Raw genomic sequence first — 21712 nt, forward strand, 5'->3', positions numbered from 1 at the left:
AAAACTCTTTCTCTGGGACAGTTTTGAACAATCAGGGATTCGTACTCCTCGATCCCAGGCCAACATCGTCGGCTAACAACGCTACCTGCTGCCTACAACCTGCCACTGCCGCCTGCGAAGTCGTGCGTAGGCAACCCGCGCGCGTGAGCGCGTGGCGGGAAGGCCTAGGCACCCATTGCCATTACCATTACGGGCTAGACCACAACTGGCGGCCCGTCCTTACCGTGTAGCCCGACGGCAGGGTCATGTCCTGGGAGATGGAGCGGCCGAACTGCGGGATGGACGGGAACATCCTCAGGGTCTCCTTGATGACCCTCTCCAGGTAGTCCAGGTGGCGCAGGTCGTCCACGGTGGCGACGCGATGCACGTCCTCGCCGAACACGTCGCTCAGCTCCTGGAGGCAATCATGGGCGCCATGGACACGGGGCGCCAAAGGTGGCTCAATGGAAGGCCGCGTCGCCCTCACCCCACCGCTTGCCGCCATTGCGTCCGGGAGCCTCGCCGCTGATCAGCCGAAGCTCGCTCGCGCTGCATGTGTCGTGTCGTTGCTCTCGAAGTGCTCCACGGCGTCTCGCCTGGCAGGCCTGGCAGTGTCGTGTTTGTCCGTGATAGATCTCGCTGCCTGAGCCTGCACTTACCTCCCCTGCCCCTTACCCCACGCGCGCCCACGCGTCGTTAACACGGCGTTATGAGCTAAAACCATCACCTCCAGCGCACCGATTCCGCACATCGTCGCTCCATCTCTCTCGCACTCTTGGGGCGTCCCGTGTCGGCGCGAGAGAGACCGAGCAACAGCGCGACACGCTGTTGGGAATCTGCCTGCAGGCGGACTGAGTGTGACTTACTGCATCGTGTTATGAGCTAGCTACGGTCTCGGATGATTCCGGGATGGGCGATGGATGGCGGTGCACGAGGCGAGACACGTTTGAATAAAGTAACATTTTGGAAAATCTAGGAAGACGTAAACCTTTCTTTTTTAGAAGACGCTCTCCTTAGAGGCCTAGATCTCACCTAAATCACATTTCCAGGCGATTTTGGCCCAAAATAAAAACTAAGAATTGTTTTTACCGTGTGCCTATGAATGCGCACCCTCGGCCGGGCTGCCGAGAGCCTTGCTCGCTCGCCATGTCTTCCCCGGTCTTCCCCGGTCTGCCCTGGTCCAGATTGGCACGCTTTTAGTGGCGCCGCTTACGGTGGTGCCTGTGACTTGCCGTTTCGGCTGCAATTTTGAGGAGATACAACACCAGTTGGAGCCCGGCGAGTGAAAAGGGAGACAGAAGGAGGCTGTAGTGTCGCGTCATCGCTCATTTTCTTCAGCGCAACAGCGGTGCAATGACCCGGACACGAAATAGACCAGGTTGAGTTTACAAATTGGGAAGCCCCGGATTTCTCTTAAGAACTTCCTTTTTCCAGTGGAACGGCGGCAAGAAACATTTCGATGTCACCCACATGGGCTCCCCCCCCCCTCCCGACCACGCACACAGCTTACCTGCACGATCCTATCCTGCACGTCCTGGCGCAGGGCGATGCAGAGCAGCACGAAGCCGACCGCGTCCGTCGAGCCCCCCGTGGCCGCGGTGATGAGGGTCTTGGCCTCGTCCATGAGCTCGGCGTCGCTCAAGGGTGCGGCCTCCGTCGTGTCCAGCATGACGTCGAGGAAGGCGGAGCGCCTCCTGGGGACGCCGAGGGTCGGCTTGTCGGTCAGAGTGTGGGCCGGGAGGCGCTGGCGCTCTCTGCGCTTGGCGGCCAGCAGCCGCATCGTGAAGTCGTCGAACAGGTTCATGTACTGCTTGTAGTACTTGTAGAAGGCCGACAGGCGGAACAGCGAGTCGGACATGAACCACGGGTTGAACACGCGGTACAGGATGATGGCGAAGCCGTTGCCCAGCGCGCGGGACAGCCCCTCCTGCTCCATGGCGCGCGTGTCCACGTCGGCCGCCATCACGGTGTGGCACACCATGTCCGTGACGGCCTGCCCCAGCAGCGGGCCCACGTCCACCACCTCCCCGGAGAGCGCGGCCGGCCGCAGGTGCTCCACCAGGACGAGCGCGCGGTCGTGGAAGACTGCCGGGAAGCCGCGCAGCACTTCGGGTCGGAAGCAGGGCTCCACGATGCGCCGTCGCCGCCGCCAGGGCTCGCCGCTCAGGTGCAGCAGGCCCTCGCCCATGAGGGAGCCCAGGAAGTCGTACGCCTTCGACTTGCGCGTCACCCGCTTGTCCGTCATGACGCACTCGATGTCGTCGGCGCGCAGCAGGATGACGTTGAGCGTGGGGCCGGTCCAGAACTTGAAGATGGTGGTGAACTCGCGGGCCACGTCGTGGAACAGGTCGGAGATGAGCCTCGGCGACCGGCGCGCCCTGATGAGCCGCACGATGTGCTCCACGCGAGGACCAGGGATGTCGCGCGTGGCGGCACGCATGTGGGCGAGGTGGGCCACGAGGCGGCCCAGGGCGGTCAGGGCGTACACCGCCAGCGCAGAGCTCGCCAGCAGCAGCAGGGGCGCCCCGAGACAACGCGCCCACCACAGCAACGAGGGCAGCATCCTGGGTCCCTTGACTGGAGCGCCGCGAGGTGTCGCGAGGAATGAGGGTCGGGGTGACGGCGACGCGGCGACGTGGCGACGGCCCGGCCAGCCTCCAGGAGCATCGCACCGCAGCAGCGCAGCGACATCGCGCTGCATCGCGCGAGCAGGGCGAGCAGCGTCCAACGGGCGGGGGTGTCATCCGCCGTGTCACTGCGGTGGCGGTAGAGAGCAAGTGTCGCCCTAGCGCCATGACGTTCTACGGTTCTAGGGATCACTCAGCCTCTCATATTTGTCACTCATTTAACCATCACTACATTCAAGTGCCGCAGTAGTAAATATCTTTTCGACACCGCATTAAATGAGCATTCGTTCGTTCGTCGGATGGGCGGATGGGGTGGCAGACCGAGACAGCAACAGCAACCCAGCAACCCCTCTCACCTCTCCTCAGGCCGCAGCCGCACCAGCCCCGCCCTTTCTTTCTCTTTTGGCTGCTTCCCAAAAGAGCGCAAGTGCGTTGCCAGCGGCCCACCGGGGCCAACGACCATCCAACCTCTCTTTGGTCGAAGGCGACTTCGGACGCGACCGCTTACCGCTTCTTGTTGTCTGCCTGTCATGGCGGAGTTGTGTATGTGAAGTGGTGAAGTTGCAAGTATCTGGACGCCGTAGACCGTTTTGGTATCGTTACTTTCGGGATTGCTGAGTACTTTTAGCAAAATGAAAGTGACTGTTACTACATTGTCGGACGATCTGTTCGTTCTGGATGTGAGCGAAGATTTGGAACTGGAAAACTTTAAAGCGTTCTGTGAGGTAGAAACCGGGTTCCCGGCCTCGGAAATCAATATAGCATTCAATGGGCGACCTTTAATGGACGATAAGAAATCCCTAAAGGAACACGGTGTCCAGGATGGGGACATTGTGGTCCTTCAGCACATGCAGCAGCGAGGACAAGCTGTGCAAAGAGGTATGTTTGTTGACCCTAACCTCGAATTGTAAGAAGCTTTTTGTTGACAACAATGTTTTTCTTGGCCCAAAATTACGAGATATCAGCCTTATATTTTGACCATTGTCTTCCAGTTTCCTTAAGTGCACCATGCATTTTAAATCACATCATTTGAATTTTTGAAGTTTCTAAACGTTTTTTACCTGTGCAATTTATTTTCAGCTGCGCCTCTTCCTGCAATGGATTTTAGTTCCATTCAAGTTCCTGGTACGTCTAACTCTTCAAGCAGACCTAGATCAGATGAAGATCCCAATGCCATAAAGCAAATGCTGCTCTCTCACCCTGAGCAGTTGGCCCTCTTGAAACAAAACAACCCAAGACTTGCAGATGCCCTCGCCTCTGGAAATATGGGTATGTGGTTTGTCATCAACAGTATGAGGAGGACACCTGTTTGAGTTGTACTTGATCTTTGTCTACTACTTTCAGAGTCATTTACTGCTGTGCTGCAAGAGCAGATGGCCGCAAGAAGAGAACAACAGGAAAAATACCGCCGGATGATGGCAGCAAATCCATTTGATGCTGAGGCTCAAAGATTAATTGCTGAAGAAATTAAGCGGAAAAACATTGAAGCAAATATGGAGGCTGCTATTGAATACAATCCAGAGACTTTTGGTAGTGTTGTAATGTTGTATATTAATTGCCGTGTGAACGGACATCCAGTTAAAGCTTTTGTGGACTCTGGTTTGTATTTAAATGAACTTTTTCCTCTATTTGCAAGACAAGAAAATCATTCACCTAAATAAACTGTCTCATTTACTTGCAGGAGCTCAAGCCACCATTATGTCGAGTGCATGTGCAGAACGATGCCATATCATGCGTCTTGTAGACACTCGCTGGTCAGGTATTGCAAAAGGTGTTGGAGAGCAACGCATTATAGGTCGGATACATATGATGCAAATTCAAATAGAAAACGACCACCTTACAACTTCTTTCTCTGTACTTCAAGATCAGCCAATGGATATGCTCTTAGGCCTAGATATGCTTCGAAGGCATGAGGTAATTTCCTTTTAGTGTCTAGTTAATGTAATTTCATTTAAAACCCATACTGTAGCTGTCTAAATTTTTTTTTCAGTGTGTCTTAGACTTAAAGGCAAATATTCTTCGCATTGGTACCACTGGCACAGAAACAAGGTTCTTACCTGAAAATGAGCTACCAGAGTGTGCCCGTCTCTCTGGTAATCCAGAGGATGCCGCTCGACAAGTTGAGAAAATGGAAATGGATAAGGCTTTAGCTGATAGTCGAAGTGAAGCTGAAGGTATGTAGAATACTCTTGTAAACTCAATACCTTACTATCCTTGATTATAATATCAGCCCAGGTAATATCAAATTTTAATTGTTGCCAATTTCTTAAATCCTTGTCAGGTGCCAGTAGTTCAGGACCTATAACACGAGTGAATAATGACATTTTTGATGAAAGTGCTGTGGATGAGTTAGTGGCAATGGGATTTCCAAGAGAAGATGTAAGTTTAATGGTCTCTTAAATGTTTTTTCTCTTTAAAAAATGTCCTTATTTGACCCCATTTTTCTTTTTTCTTGGCAGGTTATTCTTGAGTTACGCAATTGTCACGGTGACAAAACTACTGCTGTTGCCGCTCTCTTGGCAAAGTCTTTGCAATATTAATGCTTTGTTTAAAGAAATATGCTCAAAGGAATATATTAATAGGAATACTATGTGAGGTTTATTTTATCTTGAAGATGAAAGAACAATGTGAATGTGTGACTTGTTTTAGGTTCAACTATGGTAAGAACCATAATTTTACTAAATTTCTAAAATGCAAATTTAGAAGTGACTTAAATGTTTTTAGTCGTTTTTTTTTGTATCTGTCGCGTATTTAACCAAAGATGATTATGAAACAAGATTTGTAACAAAACAACTAACATTTGCTGCTTGACTTTTGACAGACACAGTCTAAATCTAACATACCACTTTGTTATGCTATTAAATTTGAGTAAACATATTGCTTACGATATTTGAATCTGGGCCATTCATACCCCATTACGATTACTTGGTGAGAGAATATGAGACAGTGCAACATTCTCTGTTTGAACAAAAATCTGTGTGTACCTTTCCATCTATGTATTTTCAGGAAACATTGTGGAAATGTTCTATATTTTCTTGTTACATTGTGTCTAATTTTGTTTATGTTTTAATTCAAATATTTTTATTGAATTCAAACCTGTAAATCTTGCTGATGAACTATTGAGTTAACTAAGCATAGGGGGAGGGGGTAATTTTGGGATAAGACCTTAGATTTTAAAGCAATAACTTGGCAAAAAAAGTATGATTAAATAAAAACGCCTGGCTCTACCTCAAGGTTTTCATAGAAGCAATCCCAGGTCTCATTTTTATGCTATCCATGCACTATTTTTACAAGGATCAGTGTTGTTTTGTTGTATTTCTTTTCTCTTTTTTAAGGAGGGGAGGGGGGCAATTATAAGCAAAGACGAGAAATCCTGCAGGTAAATAGCTATAAGACTGTAATCCTACAGAGCATGTACTTTAGCAAACAAGTGAAAGGGTCTGGAATGGAGCCTTTATCTCATCAAACTTATTGGTGAACTATGATTCAAGTTATGAGAAACTGAAAATGTCAGTGCAGCTATTACTGGCAAGAAGGAAATAAATTTTAAAAAAACTTTTTGCAGGGGAATCAATTTATTGCAGGAGCTGGTGTAAGAAGTGATGTGTTAATTTTTCTGTTGCACAAGGAAAACGGGCGTCGGGTCGGGCGTGTTGCGTTTCCTCCATGGAAGACAACTTGGCACTCAAAATCTAATCCTTATTTCCACAAATGGGAACTCAGGGCCTGACTCCCAAAAGCATAAAATTGTCTAGAAATGAGTAAATGGATTACCCTGTCCACCACTTCAGGCTTTGGTCAATAGTTCAATGGTATTGTGAATTTATGGATGAAATGGGAACTATATTTATTACCTTGTTATATTTATGTGGTTTATTACTTTGCATATCATGAATCAGCTGATGTGTGATTTTGCATCCTGAGTTCTTAGTACTTATGAGTTTTCTTGTGTGTGTGTCTTATGAATAAAATGTAAGTACTCTGTGCTTTGAAAAAAGAAAAAAAGATTTTGTATCAAAGTTTACATAGGTATTTGAGTGGGATTCACAGGCTGTGAAATCAACAGAATACTGTAGACACTTGTCAACTTTTGTTTCTCTATAAGATATACATTAAAGAAGTACTATAATATTAGACCGTTACTTAGCTATCATTTCAGTTCTTTCTCCCTTTAGAGCTGCACACTTTCTCATTTCATTGGCTGTATTATTCCAGGGTAAATTTAAATGATGCCAAAGCTGAGTGCAGCATCTGAAAATACCTAACAATGTTCTATGCCCCTATAAGACCTTGTGTATTGAAAGCCATATAAAATTAAAAGGACAGTACTGACACACTTTTGACTAGAATTATAATATTTTACCAGAGAAACAGTGTTACTGCAAATGTTTCACAGTCATACAAATATAAATAATAAATCTAACATAGAATGTTACAATCAAAATTAAAGCAGAACAGCATTGTTCCCAAAACTCAAGTATGCAATTTTTGCATACCAGGACTTGCAATAACAATAGACCACTCTCATCAGTCACTGAGCTACAATAGACCAACCAATTAGAACACTGTGATCAGATAAAAACTCTTCAATATATTGCTAACTCAATAATCATGTGAAAGAGTGCAACAAAGGTGACCAATGTTCCAACAAAACAATTAAAGGGTGGGAAAAGGCCACTTACAGGCAGGTAAGTGAACAAAGAAAAAAATAATTGGCCAACCTCCCCCCAATCCCCTCCCCTCCCCTGGGGCTACAATTCAATTCAAGCAAATCAGAAGTAGCTATAAGGGAGCCCACAGAGTTCAGGTATTAGTAGTAACATAACTTTGCAAGAGGATGTTTCAAGTAAATGAAAGAGCTTAGACTGCTGCAGGACATACACAAATTTAACATGCATCAGAGTAAAACAAATGAGAGGCGGGAAAATAATCCTGCTATTACTACAATGTCAAAAATAATTGAGAGCAATAATAATTGCTGGAAATTTAAGTCATGAATGAGACCTTAAAGTAATCGAAACATTCAATAAAGAATGCTCCCGAACAGTAGGTTAAAGATGATTTAGCAATGGCATTCTGTAATTCAATAGCAAGAAGAGAGTATGTGAAAAATTTGGGTTATACTGCGGTAGGTATCACATAGAGTAAGCATTTTACATATAGTCTGCCTCATCCTCCAAATCCAAGTGAACTGGTTCACTCTGTAACACAGTTTAAAAAAAAAAGGCCATTAACACAGAAATGAAGCTTTAAGAATTATTGTGAGGACTTGTACGAGTACACACCTTTACAGCTGTTAACTCATTAGAGTCAGTCTCCAAGTCTTCTGCTTCACCTGGCATAACCTGAAAAAGAAGAGAGAATCTTTTTATCACACATTTCCGCAGGAACCACTTTAAATATTCATTGATACTTCTAGCTACTTGCCTCATAACCAGCTGAGCGAATAGCATTTACAAATGCAGAAAGTTGATTTTGGTTCACCAAAATTTCCCCATCATCTCCTTCTTCAAGCATTTGCTGAAGCTAAATAGAAAAGAAACAAATGGTCAATACTCTTCTTAATTTATTTGCTACTTATGTCACTTCATGATATTTCTTACTTGGACATCAGAATTATCTTCAAGAATTTCAATAGTATGTGCTTGATTTTGCAAAAACAGTGCAGCTTCCTCTTCTGAAATAAGCTCATAGGTACCATCACCAGTAGCTCTCACAAGCTGGACTTCCCCATCTGCTGTTTCCATTTGCAAAATCCCTGATTCATGTTCACCAACCACAAACTCTGATTGGTGGAGTTCATTTCCACTTTCTGAAGCTGCACCAGGTTGCACAATAACAGTTGGTTGGGCTGCAATTAGAGTTCCATCATCTTGGACATAGTGTATTTGAGAGGCTTCACTGCCATCTAATGCTATAAGAGTTCCGTCTTCATCTACATAGTGCATCATGTTGCTTTCAATCATATCAGGCTCAGTTTTGATCTTGTCTGTCTCCATTCCAGGCTCCCTGTTCAGGTCGGGCCCGATATCGACTTGAGCATCGGCATCGACGTCGGCAGCGTCATCATCGTCCTCGTCACCATCATCATCAGCTTCAAGATCAAGCTTAGTGTTTACTGCAGCTTGTTCATCAGCTTCCATCTCAGCATCTCCTTCAGTCATTCCATCATCTGACACAGGTCCCAAGATGCCATCTTCATCGGGAGGTGTTTCTATTTCAAAAGGATAGAAAAATAAAATTACAAAAATTGTTACAAAAGCAGAAAAAAGTTAAATGATTAAAAAAACAATTCATGGCAAATTGATTTGTACCTGACTGCTCAGGACCAGGACTTTCAACGCTTATAGTCAGCTGCCCATTTTCTCCAACTCGTTGGATGACAGTTGCCACAACAGGAACCTGGAGAAGGTTAGTGGTTCAGAAAAATATGGAAATGAAAAAAGAATATGAGTGGCATAAGATTTGTCAACAAGTAAATCAGTTATTACCTTGATTTGCACAGCTTTAATGGGGCTGCCATTACTTGCTGGGTCATAGTTGGGAGAGACAGTAATTTTCCCAGCTGATTTGAGATCTTCAACAGTTGCCGGAACAAGCATCTTGAAAACAGAAAAAGCAGCATTGGTTTAAAATGCTCCCTCTAAAATTAATCCAACAATGAACATAGAACCCATCAAAGATTACCTGTTTATTATTTGGTGCTGGCAATACCTTCACCAGTACAGGAATACCTTTGGCTGGTTTGAAGAGAGCAAATGTGTTCTGTCCAGAGTCTTTAGCATTCTTCATAGCCTTTGTTTCAATTGGATCAATTAGCACTTCAGATGAAGTAGCAGCCTGATGGTAAACAAATGGAAACACAGCAAGAATTACAGTGTGAATTTAGCTCAGGGATCTTATACATAGTAGAGCACCAGCACCAACAATTTGTTGTTACATATACCTTTGTTTCTGGTGATAAGGTTTTTGCTGCTTGTTTCCCTCTCACTGCCTGAGAAGAACTCTTCATAATATTAAGGCCCCGTTGATTTTTTTGAGAAGAAACATTTCCACTAGAATCAGAGAAAATTTACTAGCATCCAGAATTGAGTGAGGTAATGAAATAAGATTTTGAGTATGAATACTTACTCAGATTTCCTGCCGTGGGATACTTCTTGACTTTTCTTGGATACAGGTCTATCACTATTTTGATAAACAATCCCATGGTTGTACTCTTGATGAAGCCGCAAAGCATATCGTCTTAAAAATTCACTTCCACATAAATTGCAAACATGTCTCGATCTGTCTCCGTGTACATGTGCCTGTAATTTTACAAACTAATTGCTGAAGAGAAGATGTTGCAATACAGGAAAGTGTTATGGGAATAAAACCAAATACAGCTTACCTTATGACAGACTAAATTGGACATCTGGTTGAAACCTTTCTCACAAATCTCACACTTGTATGGTCTTTCATTGGTATGAGTAAATACATGATTACGCAAATTACCTTAAATAAATGAATGAAAATTAATACATGATATACACAAATTGGAAGTAGTCCATGTTTTGTTTAATTAAGCATACCTTTTTGGTGGAAACCTTTAAAACATACAGGACACTTGTGTGGTTTCATATCAGAATGGGTTTTACGGTGTGATATTAAAGTAGAAACTCTATTAAACGTCTTTTTGCAGCACTCGCACACATATGGACGAGCATCACTATGTATAGCTCGATGTTGAGATAGAGTACTCATCTAAATATAAACATATATGGAAATGTCAATATATGATGTAAAAGTGGTTATATGCAGAAATAATCGACTCACCTGTCTAAACGCTTTACCACAATCATCACATTTGTAATTTCTCTCATCAGTATGAGTGGGCAAGTGCCTCATTAAAGTATACTGGTGACGAAACTCCTTGCCACCTAAATAAACAAAAAACGACCTCAGTTCAAAACTTCAAGGAGCCCAACTGAATATACTACAGCAAATAATGGTTGCTCACATATTCCACACTCCCACATCTTCATGGGCTTGCCTTCTTTCTTCAAATACTTAATGTAATGCAACCTACTTCGAGGATCATCTTTGTCAACTTTACGGTGCCTTGGATCTACATCTGACAGACCTGATTCTACATCTTCGCATTGAATGACCTGCAAGGAAATATCTGAGTCAGTTTCAAATACATCACATCACATAGAATAAGCTTAGAAAATTCCAGCATACCTCCATTCCTTCAGTACAATCACTCAAACTTTCGAGGCCTTCCATAACAACTTCCTCACCATTTAGGAGTTCTTGCTTTTCAAAATCAATGCTGTAACTGAACCAAACAAAAAAATATAGGTTACAAAATGCTTTCAAATAATTAAGAATAAGCCAGACACAATGAGAATTACCCAGTATCAGAAGTGCCATCCATGATCTTGTCTGCAGTGATGTCTTCTAAGACCTCCGATTCAGTTTGATCAGCATTTCCATCTGCATCAGAGAATAAAATACATAGAAACTAGCATGAACTCAGCTTCAAAGCCAGTTGGAACATTCTAATTTCGAGGGAGAACACACCAGGAAAGAATTCTGAGCCAGAGCTGTGTTACATTCTCAACGTCTTCTGTTAGCGTAGTGATGTTATTGGGGGCATAACCTCCATGATAATGGAAAGAAAAATTTGGAGAACTTGCCTTCATATAAATAGCAATTTCTTTTGTTTTTAAAGATAAATATTGTTAGATTTTTATACTTGTAAGTAATGAGACAACCATGAAATAGGGTTCAAAAATGACCTTTGAATTTTACAAACTTAGAAAAACGACAAAATTTATCTTCAAAGCAGGGAGAGAAAAAAATTGATGTTAAGTAGTGGTGAGAGCCTTGGATTACGAAAATATGAAATGTTTGGGATTGTGCATTAATGTTTGTTTCCAATTCATCTTATGTGTCAGTGAAGACTAACGACTTGCCGAGCGTCGCAGCCACTCCCTTAAGGTTAGGCGCAACTTTCAAAAAAGTACCGCCACTCTGCAGTTTCATATAATACGTGCGATATCGAAAAAATGACAGCTTAATTTCAATACAATATATATTGAAACTTGGGCTGCGTTTCGAATTTCGGACGTGGACGTTAGGTGGCATCATCTCAAGGTGAACAAGTAAGGGGCCTAAAGGTAACACATAGGTTATGCCTCTCAACGTAGGGAAATAATGAATCCTAAGAAGGTCTCTTTATCGAATTACTAATCGTCATTTGGGTTAAAACGCGTAAATGTTATCATTTTGATTTCAGTCAAAACAAAAGACACTCAGTCGCCAGTCTTCTGCACAAAGAACACAAGACGATCGTGACAAGAGAAGTCCCACAGCAAATTCCGAAAGAAACGCGTACTTACCACCGTATTGCGCGAGCTCTGCGGCTTCCATCATCTCGCCAGTTTTTAGAACTGCATTACTAGATGCCTGCCTAAATTTAAAACTATAGGAAAGCCAGAGCTAGCCCAGAGGCTGAGGAAATATGGGGCAGAGCGATTATTGGGACGCGGGGGAAAGCTTTTCGCCTGTGATGGGTCATCACGGGGAAACTGAGAAGGGGAGGGCGTGAGGGGGAGGGGGGGAACGGACAGGGGAGGTGGAGGGGAGGGGGGGAAGCCCCCACCTCACCCTCAACGGCAACTTCGGCGACAGAATGTTTAAGCATAAAATAAACCCTCTGATGGGCAGAAAAAACAAAACAAAAATGAAAAAGATAATTAAGTTTTCTTTTATTCATTAACATTATTATATAACATATATTCATCATATTCTCGCATGAAGAGTGATGTCAAATATTTAGGGGAAGACCTCCATATTTTAAATATCCGTAATGCCTCGGGAGGAGAAAGATCACTAAATTTAGTAAAGCAATTTACCCCATTGGCTACGAGTTCCATGCCACTGTCAGGTGCAAATTTCCTGTAAATAAAACATTTCACAATAAGAACAATTTGCTGCAGAATCAATAAGTTTCTAGTCTAGTTCTAGTTTGTGCTTTGAAATGTACTCACTCCAACGCTTGGATGACGATGTTATGCTTAGCTTTACCATTCATTGTTTGTGTTCCAAAAAATAAATATTCTTCAAGAACCTTAGCATCGGAAAGATCCTCAAGCTCCTTGGAAGGTGCAATTCTTACAGTAACAAACTCTTCCTTTGAAACAGTATTCCTCTATGGGGAAGAGAGAACCAAATTCTAAACGGTGTCCATTATATGTTCATGATTGAAAAATCAAAGTAGGAAGATTGCGTACTTACAGTCAACACTGGTCCAGTACAGTAACTGACTGGCGGAGGAATACTACCCAATACCTCAAAGTCAAAATAATCAGGAAACAGGAGCCCTGCCATTTGATATTCCTGATAAGATGCTGTTCTGGGGTCCATTAAAATCTTATCCTGAAGTTGACAACATTGATCATAGAAAAATAGGACAATTAGGCATAGGGAAATTTTTTTTACAGTTTGTACATACTTACCCAATGCACTTTCGGGAAGGTAAGAAAAAATTGAGGCCTACCCATTCCAAAGTACATCATATTTTTGGCAAGGTGGATCAAGGCAACTATCAATACTTTTCCATTAGTATGAGACCCAATAACATTAATTGAAGGATCTATGAATACCAAAATATTAGGATTTGGATAACAACAAGGTTTAGACAAGGCCTTAAAAAAGAATGCTGAAAACATACCATCTTTCCAACTTTTCTTAACTTTGAACGGGAGGCTTGTCCTTATATAGGGACTATTAAATGCAGGTATATGACTATTTTCAAAAAATACATCATTAAACGTTCTGGAATACACAACACATCTTCCTGGAAACCGTTTGGTTAATTCCTAAGGAACAAAATTTGATTAGTGTTAAGATAAAATTGAAATTGTTTGTGACCCACATTTTTAAAACGCAAGTACTTACTCCCAATTCTGATTTGAAGTTTTTTCTCTTCTCAAATAGATAGAGATAAGGTACATTTTCATTGAGTAATTGTTTTGCGAGAAGGCCATCCCTAGCGCGCATAATCATGACTGGGCTATCACTATGGCATACGTGATCTTTTATAAAATTACACAACAAACCTGTTGAAAGATAAACATTATGAAATCATAAAGGAAATATTAGAAACGAATAAAGCTGCGGGAACATGTTCTTCAAAATCATACTTGTGGTTTCTTCCCCAACAAGAGAGATCATCTTCAGATAAACTTCGTGCAAAGGAATAACAAATCTATGGACGGGTTGACTGCCTTGGCCACCGAAGTACGTAACGCCAGACTTCCATTTCAGAAGTTTCATACAGGAATCCTTCCAACGTGGAAGAGCGTGCATCGTAATGGCAATGTTCGAAGTTCGAAATCTTCAAATAACTGAATAAAGTTTGTTGTTGACATACAACAACAAATACACGCGGTTTACGGCTTCCTAAATTGTCATATATGGCAAATTTCTCATAGTTTTCGGTGTAGCCTTGGTTTTCTTTTGTTTTCTGCTTGCGATCCACCCGTCGTCTGCTCAATATTGTTTTCGGTTTGTCTGTAAACGCCTCTTACTGTCGCCGATGGCGAAGTCAAAAGAAGAAATGTTGGAAGGAATTTTGATCCTATGATCGGAACTCCTCTACGTTGAATGATGGCTGATCAGTGGACGAGGTTTTTTAGTGTTACGAATCCCCGGCGACATACCAAAGGATTCACTGTGTACAAAGTCACTTCTACGGTATGATTTACACTCTAATTACAAATCCTCCTCAACTATGGATTTACCACGTTTCACTTGGCTGTCACAGTTCTTAGATAAATCAGTTTTAAGGCTCTTACTATGTTCTATTCACCTTACCACTATATGTTCTGGATAATCTGTTGCATTCTTCAAATACCGTTGTTCAATTTTCATTGTCTGTGACGAGCAACTACTTTTCAAAAATACCACAGCATTAATTTTACTGTCTAATAATTCTTATCAGACTACTTTGTTGCCCAGCCAAAGAATATTAAGGGCCAAATGTTAATCTCCTTGTTTAGGTTTACCCTCGAAACTGTCCTGAAGCCAAAACCGAAGTTGTCGTCTGGAAACGTTTTAAAGAATTTCAGAAGCTTTACAAAGAATTGAAGTCTCGTCATGAGAAATTATATCTTAAAGATGAGTTTCCTCCATTTAGTAAGCCCTGCCTCTTTGGAAGGTAAGATCGAAGGCCATGTGTGTCCTTCATGTTAAAACAAACTTCTGTTTTTCATTATTTCATGTTGTCAGGTTTGAAATGGATGTTATTGAAGACCGACGTCTCGCAGCACAAACCTTACTTGACTTTGTTGCAAAATATCCACCTCTTTTTACAAGCCAGTCATGTGTCAAATTTTTTGAGGTAGGTCCATTAGTAAGGGTGCTTTGAATGACAAGATTGGTACTGATTCTTCTCTGGTGTTTTTTCCTGATAACAGCTTAGTCAAAATGAAACACTATCAGGAGAAATCCAAAGTTGCAGTCATGAAAATCAGTTGCCATTACCATCACCCTTGGTACCAAGTGCTTTGAGAGAGTAAGGCCTGATAATATTCCACACTGTAAACTAATTAACTACCATTATTCAGCCTACAGCATCTTTAATTTTACTTCTTCTTAAAATATTTCAGAAGTGATAATGCCTTGTCTCGGAGTTCAAGTCGCTCTACCTTAACAGATTCTGATTCTGTGAACAGCATTATTGGCTCCCCTTCCATGGTATGCTTTTCATTGTTAATGCAGCCCTTTTGTTGATACTTATTGATACTGATTTTTTTACCGAATCACAACCAGGATGAATCATCCAGAGCAAGAAGTGACAGTGGTCATGGTAAGGGTAAGTGCTTGTGAAATATTAATAGCACTTGATCAGCACTTACCAATTGTTTTGCTGTTAATTTCATTTCAGATCACTCCTTGCCTATTATGACACCTCATCAAGATGAACAGAGCCAAGTATCTTTAGATAATACAAGAGAGCCCCAACTAATTCAGATAGTGGAAGGAACTAATAGTCTAATCCTTGGTCGTTGTGCTAGCATTAACGAAGCTCCTAAGGCAGAAGTACCTCACCTTGAAAGTGGGCAGGGAGAGTGTAGTGAATCTCAGTCCTGCCCAGAAACATCCTTAAGTTGTAAATTAACATCTCAAGAACCTAAAGATGCCGAAATAGAGGCACGCCAGAATGAGACTTCTTCAGAGCTATTGATGATGGACTACATTACCCATGCAGGATACCATATAAGCCAGGCTGTACAACACGAATCAAATTCGAATTTTGAACTTGCCTTTTCTTCATACAAAGCTGCTATATCATGCCTTTTAAATGGTGTTGAAGGTGGGGCAACCCTTTCATCCTTATGTAAATTTTTTGAATTGACTTGTTTTTAAAAATACTGTTTCATTTGTTTTACTGTACATATTTTAATTAGATGACTCCTCGGATGAAATGAAATCACTTGTCCAAAGGAAGACATCCCAATATCTGATTAGAGCTGAGCAGATTTATCATACTCATCTTGACCGAAGTCACAATACAACTAGAACTATACCTGAAACAACTGACATACCCCAAATTCAGGTTAATTATTCCATTATTTATGAGCTTTTCATCAATAAATAAATAAAATACAACTCAACTTAAGGTACTAATCCATAACTTTCGCGTGTTGCTCTTTGGTTCAGGAGACGGATGCTAGTAAAAACTTTAAGTCACTTGAAGCTCCAGTCGGAGACTTAAAGTTGTACAAAGTCCTTGGTGTTGTCTCATCAGTAATTTTAGCATTGAACGTAAGCAACAATACTCCTTACATTATTAAGGTATTGTATAATTATTATAATGTTAATTTTATTGCTGGCTCTTGTGAAGGAAGCTAAGGCATGGTGTTAATTATTACTAAACTAAGGTCTAATTTTTTTTTAGGTTCTTCATAAATCCTCATTCCCAGTTGACCGAAGGACTAAATCTAGTGTACCTCGTAATGTTCCCTTTATGTGCCGCTTGCATAATTTCATGGAAAATGAAAGAGCTGTCTTTTTAATATTAGAACAAGCTAGGTACATAATTGTTTTCTTTTTAGACATGTTTTAAATATTTTTTAATATTATTTTACTCTAAATCTAGCATTAATGTGGAGTTGTATGTTGATCTTGAGTTGTCAGTTTTTCATCAAGCCCCTGTGATTTCTTTTCCCACCTTTCAGAGGGGGTTGTTTGTGGGATCATATTACCCCATACTTCGAAGCCCGTCACAACCCTGAAAGTTCAAGACACGATTTTGCTTATTTCCTAAATGGGTGTGCTGCAGAGAACACTCAAGAAAATCGATGCTCTGCTGTATTGCATGGAGAAAAGCTTCCTGAGAAACCTGTCAGTGATAAATTGTGTGATCAGCACTTAGGGATTGCTTTGAATCAGGCAACCAATGGTTTAATAACTACTGAGGACGGAAATATGGAGCCAATAAACCATGGAGTTATCCCAGATGTTATCATACAGGAAATGGCATCATGTTCTGAGGATACAATTCTCGATCAAAGTCATGATGCACCTGATGTGCTACAGACCAAATATTCAACTCCTATTCCAGTAGAAACTACTGTGAGCTCAGAGACTTCGGATATCCTGAAGAATTCTCAGAATTTGTTGAACTCTGTGAACAGTACTTTGTCTAAAAGTGAAGAGGCAACCAAAGCTCTGCTGCACTCCACAATTCTCACTTTGGATAATACTTTCAGTGATTCAGATCGGGAAAGAAATCAAGTCAGTTGTCACAAGAGTAAAATTGATGTAGAACATAGTTCTTTGAGAAACTCTAGTCCCAAATTAACAAGCAATCGTAGAATACCCTCAAGCTCCAGAGAGAATAATAGGTCAGCCAGCAGAGAACGGCGACCATCTACTTCCCGTCATTCCCGAAGTCGGATTCGTTTCAGCTGTGATGTAAGCTCAATTTTCCACTAAACATTTAAAGTCTATTTGATATTTTTGTTATAATCCTGTCAAACTTATTTGCAGGACATGTTTGAAGGAAGAGCGAGAGCTTTATCTAAGAGCCTTGACAGAGAGGCTTTACATAGAGTAGATTCTGGTGTGGAACAAGGTACTTGTCAAGGCCTGCCTACCGATACAGTCAGACTGTGGGCAGCTCAACTTATTCTAGCCTTGGATGCGCTCCATCACTGGGGAGTCATAATAGGGTAATGTGAAATGAACATGTTGTTAAACACCCAGTATTGGTGTGCTGTAAATAACTTTCATCTTCATTTTAGGGACTTGCGGCCTGATAATTTGCTTCTTGGAGAGGGTCTCAACTTAGTTCTGACTTACCAATGTGAATGGGTTTGTGTTGATCGAGTTGTCCATCCTGAAGCAGTTGAACAGTTGTATGCAGCTCCTGAGATGAGCAGTATTCAAGCAAAAACCACTGCAGCTGATTGGTGGAGTTACGGAGCCATTTTATTTTGCCTTCTTTCAGGAGAAGTAAGCAATAACTTGCATTCTCGTTTAAAAAAAATGAAAGTGACTTAATAATTTTGTGGCTGGCCTCTTTAACCTTCTTTTCCATGAAATAATGTGGTTCCAGACACTGCACAGTTGTCACCCTGGCGGATTCCACAGTTATTCTACTCTGCACATTCCCAATTCTGTGTGTGAAGAAGGAGCAAACCTTCTGCGTCAGGTGTGAATAGGCAACCTAGCCATCTTCTTCTCGCAAGCTCCATACCAACCATTTTCTCTTAATACGTTTAATTGTTTGTTTCAGCTGCTTCAATTTGATGCACAGAAACGGTTGGGTGTGGGTCCTCATGGTATAGCCAGGCTCAGGTCTCACCCATTTTTCAAAGACATTGAGTGGAATAAAGTACTTCTAATGTCAGCAGCACTGTAGAAACAGCCCAGTAAGTGAATTAAGTAACCGTCCAGTCCTCTGATTGTAAGGAAACAACACACAGTAGTATTAGTTAAGGTACTGTATGTTATGTTATATATACAGAATATAAGTGTATATTGATTCCAACCATTAACTATGTAAAAATACAATTTTACTATTTTCAAAAATATTTTTCACTGCTCAAAAATATTTGAAAATTAAGTAAGAACGCTTTTGATTTAGCATACTTATGTTAACAGGGAAAGATCATTGTCGACAAAGGTCAGACCTTCGCCAACTGAAACTTGTATCCGATGAGTGACAAAAAATAAAAGTGGACATTTGCCATTCCATTTGCCAGGCCTTGCCCTAATCTAGCAACCATTCGACATGCGCTGGACATCATGCCCTCGCAGTAACACATAAAATGTTATTGGAAAAAGTCATTCACATTCATAAGAATATTTTACAAAATCACAGCATCATGAAAAAAAATAAAATAGTATTTTGCAATTGTATAAAAATGCTGTAAAATATATTTCTTTCATCATAGTATAAATCATTACAAATTATTTTCCGAACTGAGGAGAGAAGTTGAAGCTCAGGAATGAAGGTCTTTACATCTTCCATCCATGTAATCTAACATTTATAAAATTTTCAACATTAATCTCCGACAGGTTGGATACTTACAATCTCAACACTCCCTTATATGCATACTGCAATGCCATGTAATACATGGAATGCACACTAAAATATGAATCATACTTCAGACTATCGAAGGGGCGATCACTTTTCGTTTTCAGCAACCACGGAGCCTACTAACTCTTGAAATTGGCTTTAGTTCCAGTAGACTGACAAATGGTGATATGAAAGTCAAAGTTCAATTGTGTGAAAAATTTACAAGTTTATCACTTGACTCCAACACCATGTGACTGACTCACTCGTTCCAACTTCTCAAAATGTTTTTTCGCATTACGAATGTTGATTAGTGTTGCAGCAGAAGCTGTAATTATGAAAAAAAGAAAATCAGTAGATGCCAAATATGTGTAGCAAATTTTTTAGAGACTCCATACATTTTCAAAAATAACTTACGTATGGCAGGATCAGACATAATAACCATCACATATGTGTTGGTGGTAAAAGCATCAATGAAAGCAGCAAAATTGGAATTCCGCACCTCCATGCTTTGAAATTGAGCGGCCAATTTGCTAGAAAAAAAGATACACACAAATACAAATATGATTTCAGTTGGTCTTTGTCCCACTTCCAAGCAACTGTATTGCTGTCATTGCAGTGACTCAAGGGAGCTCCTCAGAACATTGTAACTAGTAATCATAACTGTAACAGGCAATCACCAAAACAAATGGGAAAAAAATACAAAGGTATAAAAATGATTCCATACCTGCAACTTAACTTAAACTGCTTTATAATGTTGGAGACCTTCTCAAACCTATGCATATCTCTATGAGGTCTCCTTTGACAATGAGATATAACTAGAAAAGTAGCCTTTTCAAAGAGAAGAACTTCATCAGCATCAATAATTCCCGCAAACTGATTTAAACTTTGTTCAAGCTCCTTCACATTTGGAATCAACATGTATACAATGGAAGACCATGCCTGAAATAAGTTAAATGGTACAAGTTAAAAAACGCTCTTTGTTACACATTTCTTATCGAAGTGACCTGTTGTGATTGCTTAAATCAATAGTGTATTGACATTTTTTTTTATATTGATAGCAAAATGAGAACTGAGACAACTTACTCTATATAATGTTTCATCCCAAATCGAGGTACGGAAACAAGTGCACTCCAGTGGCTTGGATAAACGTTTCAGATCTGTTTCTCGTTCATGGAAAATCTGAGGAGAGGATACTTATTTAGTCAGTATGTTTGCTTCTTTATCAAAATGTTTTGTTGTTTATACCGTATTTGCCCAATAATAGAACACTATTTTTTTCCCTGAAAGGGAGGTGTATCAAACAACCAGGGACTTCTTAACGACACAAACAAAAGTAAAACAACACCAAATTGTACAGTTAATCTGTCTTTTTCACTCTTTATAGGGGGTTTTATACTTAGCGGTATCTAATGACTGAGTAAATACGGTAGATACAATACTTGGTAATTATTTGTTATATACCATGTCTCTCTGATCCTCCTGTACGAGATCCATTTTGTGTATCAAACAGAAGACTCGTGCCTCTGGAGAGTACTGCAAGATTGCTTCAAGACAGCTCTGATAGTAGTGCATGTCTTTGTCCAATTCTCTACTTTCTACATCAAATACATAGATCAAGACCTCAACATTGCGAAAAATGTTATCTCTTTGACTTGCGAAATAATTTTCCATAAAAGCCTCTTGTCTGAAAGAACAAATAATTTTGTATTATTGGTATTAAGCTGGATCAAAGATAACATCAATTAACAGAATATCAGTTACTTACCCTCCACAGTCCCACAAGTTCAAGACCAAGTTGCCAAGAAATCGCACATGAGAATGTTCAACATCAACTAGAAATGTGAAAGAAGAAAATGTTAGAAAAGAGGAAGTATAGTGCTGTTAAAATCTGATCGCATAGAACAAAAGGTGTTCATAAAACATGTGAGGGTACTATCTTACTTGTGGCACCAAGTCGACGAGTGTCCCTTGCAATGTAGTTGGCAAATATGATGGATCTCATGCTCGTTTTTCCTGACCCACTCTTACCCATGAGCAGAACCTACAATAGAGTAAAATTAATTTCTTTGCAGAAGTAAATATGGATCACAAAGGTGTCCATTTACAAGAAACGCCCAGTAAGAGAACTTAACCTCACACTTCAAACAACAAAATACCAAATTGACTGTGTTAAAAGATAATGTCATAGAATTATGTGACCTCGGTTAAAAATGAGTGTAACTACAGCAAAACAAATATACTCGACGTACAAAATTAAGCACAACGGGAGGGGAAGTCGAAACATGTTACGAAAATTAGGAACAACGCACCTTTTTCTTCATGATGACAGCGTCCAAAAACGAAAACTTGTCAAGATAAACCTGTAGACCATCAACCAAAAACCTTGACTGAAATGATTCAGACGGACTTTGTCATCAACGACGCACTGACATTAGGCTCCAGACACACCAGACGACCAGACGTCGTCATCCGTCATATGTCGAGTGAAAGGAAGGGGAAAGGGTAGGGGGGAGGGAAATGCTCAAAAGGG

At 41.1% G+C, this 21712-nt stretch overlaps 6 protein-coding genes across 9 annotated transcripts; 2 read left to right on the forward strand and 4 right to left on the reverse strand.

Annotated features, from left to right (window-relative positions):
- Window positions 1-16: 16 nt before the first annotated feature.
- LOC117643291 (cytochrome P450 4C1-like) lies at window positions 17-2565 on the reverse strand. Its single transcript, XM_034382097.1, has 2 exons — window positions 1490-2565; window positions 17-394 (listed from the first exon to the last, which is right to left on the reverse strand). The coding sequence occupies exons 1-2, from the start codon at window positions 2540-2542 to the stop codon at window positions 188-190; spliced, it is 1260 nt and encodes a 419-aa protein (XP_034237988.1). The 5' UTR covers window positions 2543-2565; the 3' UTR covers window positions 17-187.
- Window positions 2566-2691: 126 nt separating this feature from the next.
- Window positions 2692-6735, forward strand: LOC117644126 (protein DDI1 homolog 2). Its single transcript, XM_034383363.1, has 7 exons — window positions 2692-3485; window positions 3687-3875; window positions 3951-4205; window positions 4288-4520; window positions 4597-4780; window positions 4888-4985; window positions 5066-6735. The coding sequence occupies exons 1-7, from the start codon at window positions 3239-3241 to the stop codon at window positions 5144-5146; spliced, it is 1287 nt and encodes a 428-aa protein (XP_034239254.1). The 5' UTR covers window positions 2692-3238; the 3' UTR covers window positions 5147-6735.
- LOC117644125 (serendipity locus protein H-1-like) lies at window positions 6684-12191 on the reverse strand. Of its 2 annotated transcripts, none has more exons than XM_034383361.1 (16): window positions 11990-12191; window positions 11000-11081; window positions 10827-10923; window positions 10603-10753; window positions 10419-10522; window positions 10175-10346; window positions 9994-10097; window positions 9738-9910; window positions 9553-9661; window positions 9294-9446; window positions 9098-9208; window positions 8921-9008; window positions 8210-8820; window positions 8034-8132; window positions 7892-7951; window positions 6684-7807 (listed from the first exon to the last, which is right to left on the reverse strand). In XM_034383361.1, the coding sequence occupies exons 1-16, from the start codon at window positions 12021-12023 to the stop codon at window positions 7760-7762; spliced, it is 2196 nt and encodes a 731-aa protein (XP_034239252.1). In that variant the 5' UTR covers window positions 12024-12191; the 3' UTR covers window positions 6684-7759. The 2 variants fall into 2 exon arrangements, with proteins under 2 accessions (XP_034239252.1, XP_034239253.1); XM_034383362.1 differs by lacking the exon at window positions 11990-12191 and adding an exon at window positions 11169-11919.
- A 143-nt stretch (window positions 12192-12334) lies between these two features.
- LOC117644127 lies at window positions 12335-14099 on the reverse strand. Its single transcript, XM_034383364.1, has 7 exons — window positions 13796-14099; window positions 13551-13711; window positions 13324-13471; window positions 13109-13245; window positions 12888-13028; window positions 12641-12801; window positions 12335-12548 (listed from the first exon to the last, which is right to left on the reverse strand). The coding sequence occupies exons 1-7, from the start codon at window positions 13959-13961 to the stop codon at window positions 12359-12361; spliced, it is 1104 nt and encodes a 367-aa protein (XP_034239255.1). The 5' UTR covers window positions 13962-14099; the 3' UTR covers window positions 12335-12358.
- A 27-nt stretch (window positions 14100-14126) lies between these two features.
- LOC117644124 (ribosomal protein S6 kinase delta-1) lies at window positions 14127-18855 on the forward strand. Of its 3 annotated transcripts, none has more exons than XM_034383358.1 (15): window positions 14127-14348; window positions 14654-14811; window positions 14883-14994; window positions 15071-15168; window positions 15263-15350; window positions 15426-15468; window positions 15541-15969; window positions 16064-16212; window positions 16317-16451; window positions 16555-16688; window positions 16835-17573; window positions 17649-17830; window positions 17903-18113; window positions 18217-18312; window positions 18397-18855. In XM_034383358.1, exons 1-15 carry the CDS (start codon window positions 14259-14261, stop codon window positions 18520-18522), a joined length of 2790 nt encoding a protein of 929 aa, XP_034239249.1. In that variant the 5' UTR covers window positions 14127-14258; the 3' UTR covers window positions 18523-18855. The 3 variants fall into 3 exon arrangements, with proteins under 3 accessions (XP_034239249.1, XP_034239251.1, XP_034239250.1); XM_034383360.1 differs by having other exon boundaries at window positions 16317-16421; XM_034383359.1 differs by having other exon boundaries at window positions 15426-15462.
- Window positions 18856-19009: 154 nt separating this feature from the next.
- On the reverse strand, window positions 19010-21503 carry LOC117644129 (ras-related GTP-binding protein A). Its single transcript, XM_034383365.1, has 8 exons — window positions 21492-21503; window positions 21124-21223; window positions 20948-21014; window positions 20644-20866; window positions 20266-20361; window positions 19907-20121; window positions 19597-19712; window positions 19010-19507 (listed from the first exon to the last, which is right to left on the reverse strand). Exons 1-8 carry the CDS (start codon window positions 21501-21503, stop codon window positions 19413-19415), a joined length of 924 nt encoding a protein of 307 aa, XP_034239256.1. The 3' UTR covers window positions 19010-19412.
- Window positions 21504-21712: the final 209 nt, after the last annotated feature.

This window comes from Thrips palmi, unplaced genomic scaffold, assembly GCF_012932325.1.
Source record: "Thrips palmi isolate BJ-2018 unplaced genomic scaffold, TpBJ-2018v1 HiC_scaffold_17, whole genome shotgun sequence".
Lineage (NCBI taxonomy): Eukaryota > Metazoa > Arthropoda > Insecta > Thysanoptera > Thripidae > Thrips > Thrips palmi.

Coding starts and splice junctions, on each gene's coding strand:
- LOC117644125 (XM_034383361.1), bottom strand. CDS start 12,023: ATGATGGAAGCCGCAGAGCTCGCGCAATACGGTG. Junction 10,924..10,999: donor GATGGCACTTCTGATACTGG/GTAATTCTCATT, acceptor TGTTTGGTTCAG/TTACAGCATTGATTTTGAAA. Junction 10,754..10,826: donor ATTGTACTGAAGGAATGGAG/GTATGCTGGAAT, acceptor ATTTCCTTGCAG/GTCATTCAATGCGAAGATGT.
- LOC117644129 (XM_034383365.1), bottom strand. Junction 21,015..21,123: donor TCGTCGACTTGGTGCCACAA/GTAAGATAGTAC, acceptor TCACATTTCTAG/TTGATGTTGAACATTCTCAT. Junction 19,713..19,906: donor CAGTTTAAGTTAAGTTGCAG/GTATGGAATCAT, acceptor CTTTTTTTCTAG/CAAATTGGCCGCTCAATTTC.
- LOC117644124 (XM_034383358.1), top strand. CDS start 14,259: ATGATGGCTGATCAGTGGACGAGGTTTTTTAGTGTTACGAATCCCCGG. Junction 14,812..14,882: donor AAGCCCTGCCTCTTTGGAAG/GTAAGATCGAAG, acceptor TCATGTTGTCAG/GTTTGAAATGGATGTTATTG. Junction 15,351..15,425: donor TTATTGGCTCCCCTTCCATG/GTATGCTTTTCA, acceptor AATCACAACCAG/GATGAATCATCCAGAGCAAG.
- LOC117643291 (XM_034382097.1), bottom strand. CDS start 2,542: ATGCTGCCCTCGTTGCTGTGGTGGGCGCGTTGTCTCGGGGCGCCCCTG. Junction 395..1,489: donor TGCAGGATAGGATCGTGCAG/GTAAGCTGTGTG, acceptor GATTGCCTCCAG/GAGCTGAGCGACGTGTTCGG.
- LOC117644126 (XM_034383363.1), top strand. CDS start 3,239: ATGAAAGTGACTGTTACTACATTGTCGGACGATCTGTTCGTTCTGGAT. Junction 4,521..4,596: donor ATATGCTTCGAAGGCATGAG/GTAATTTCCTTT, acceptor TTTTTTTTTCAG/TGTGTCTTAGACTTAAAGGC. Junction 4,781..4,887: donor TAGTCGAAGTGAAGCTGAAG/GTATGTAGAATA, acceptor AATCCTTGTCAG/GTGCCAGTAGTTCAGGACCT.
- LOC117644127 (XM_034383364.1), bottom strand. CDS start 13,961: ATGCACGCTCTTCCACGTTGGAAGGATTCCTGTATGAAACTTCTGAAA. Junction 13,712..13,795: donor TGTTGGGGAAGAAACCACAA/GTATGATTTTGA, acceptor ATCTTTCAACAG/GTTTGTTGTGTAATTTTATA. Junction 13,472..13,550: donor ACTTCAAATCAGAATTGGGA/GTAAGTACTTGC, acceptor TTTGTTCCTTAG/GAATTAACCAAACGGTTTCC.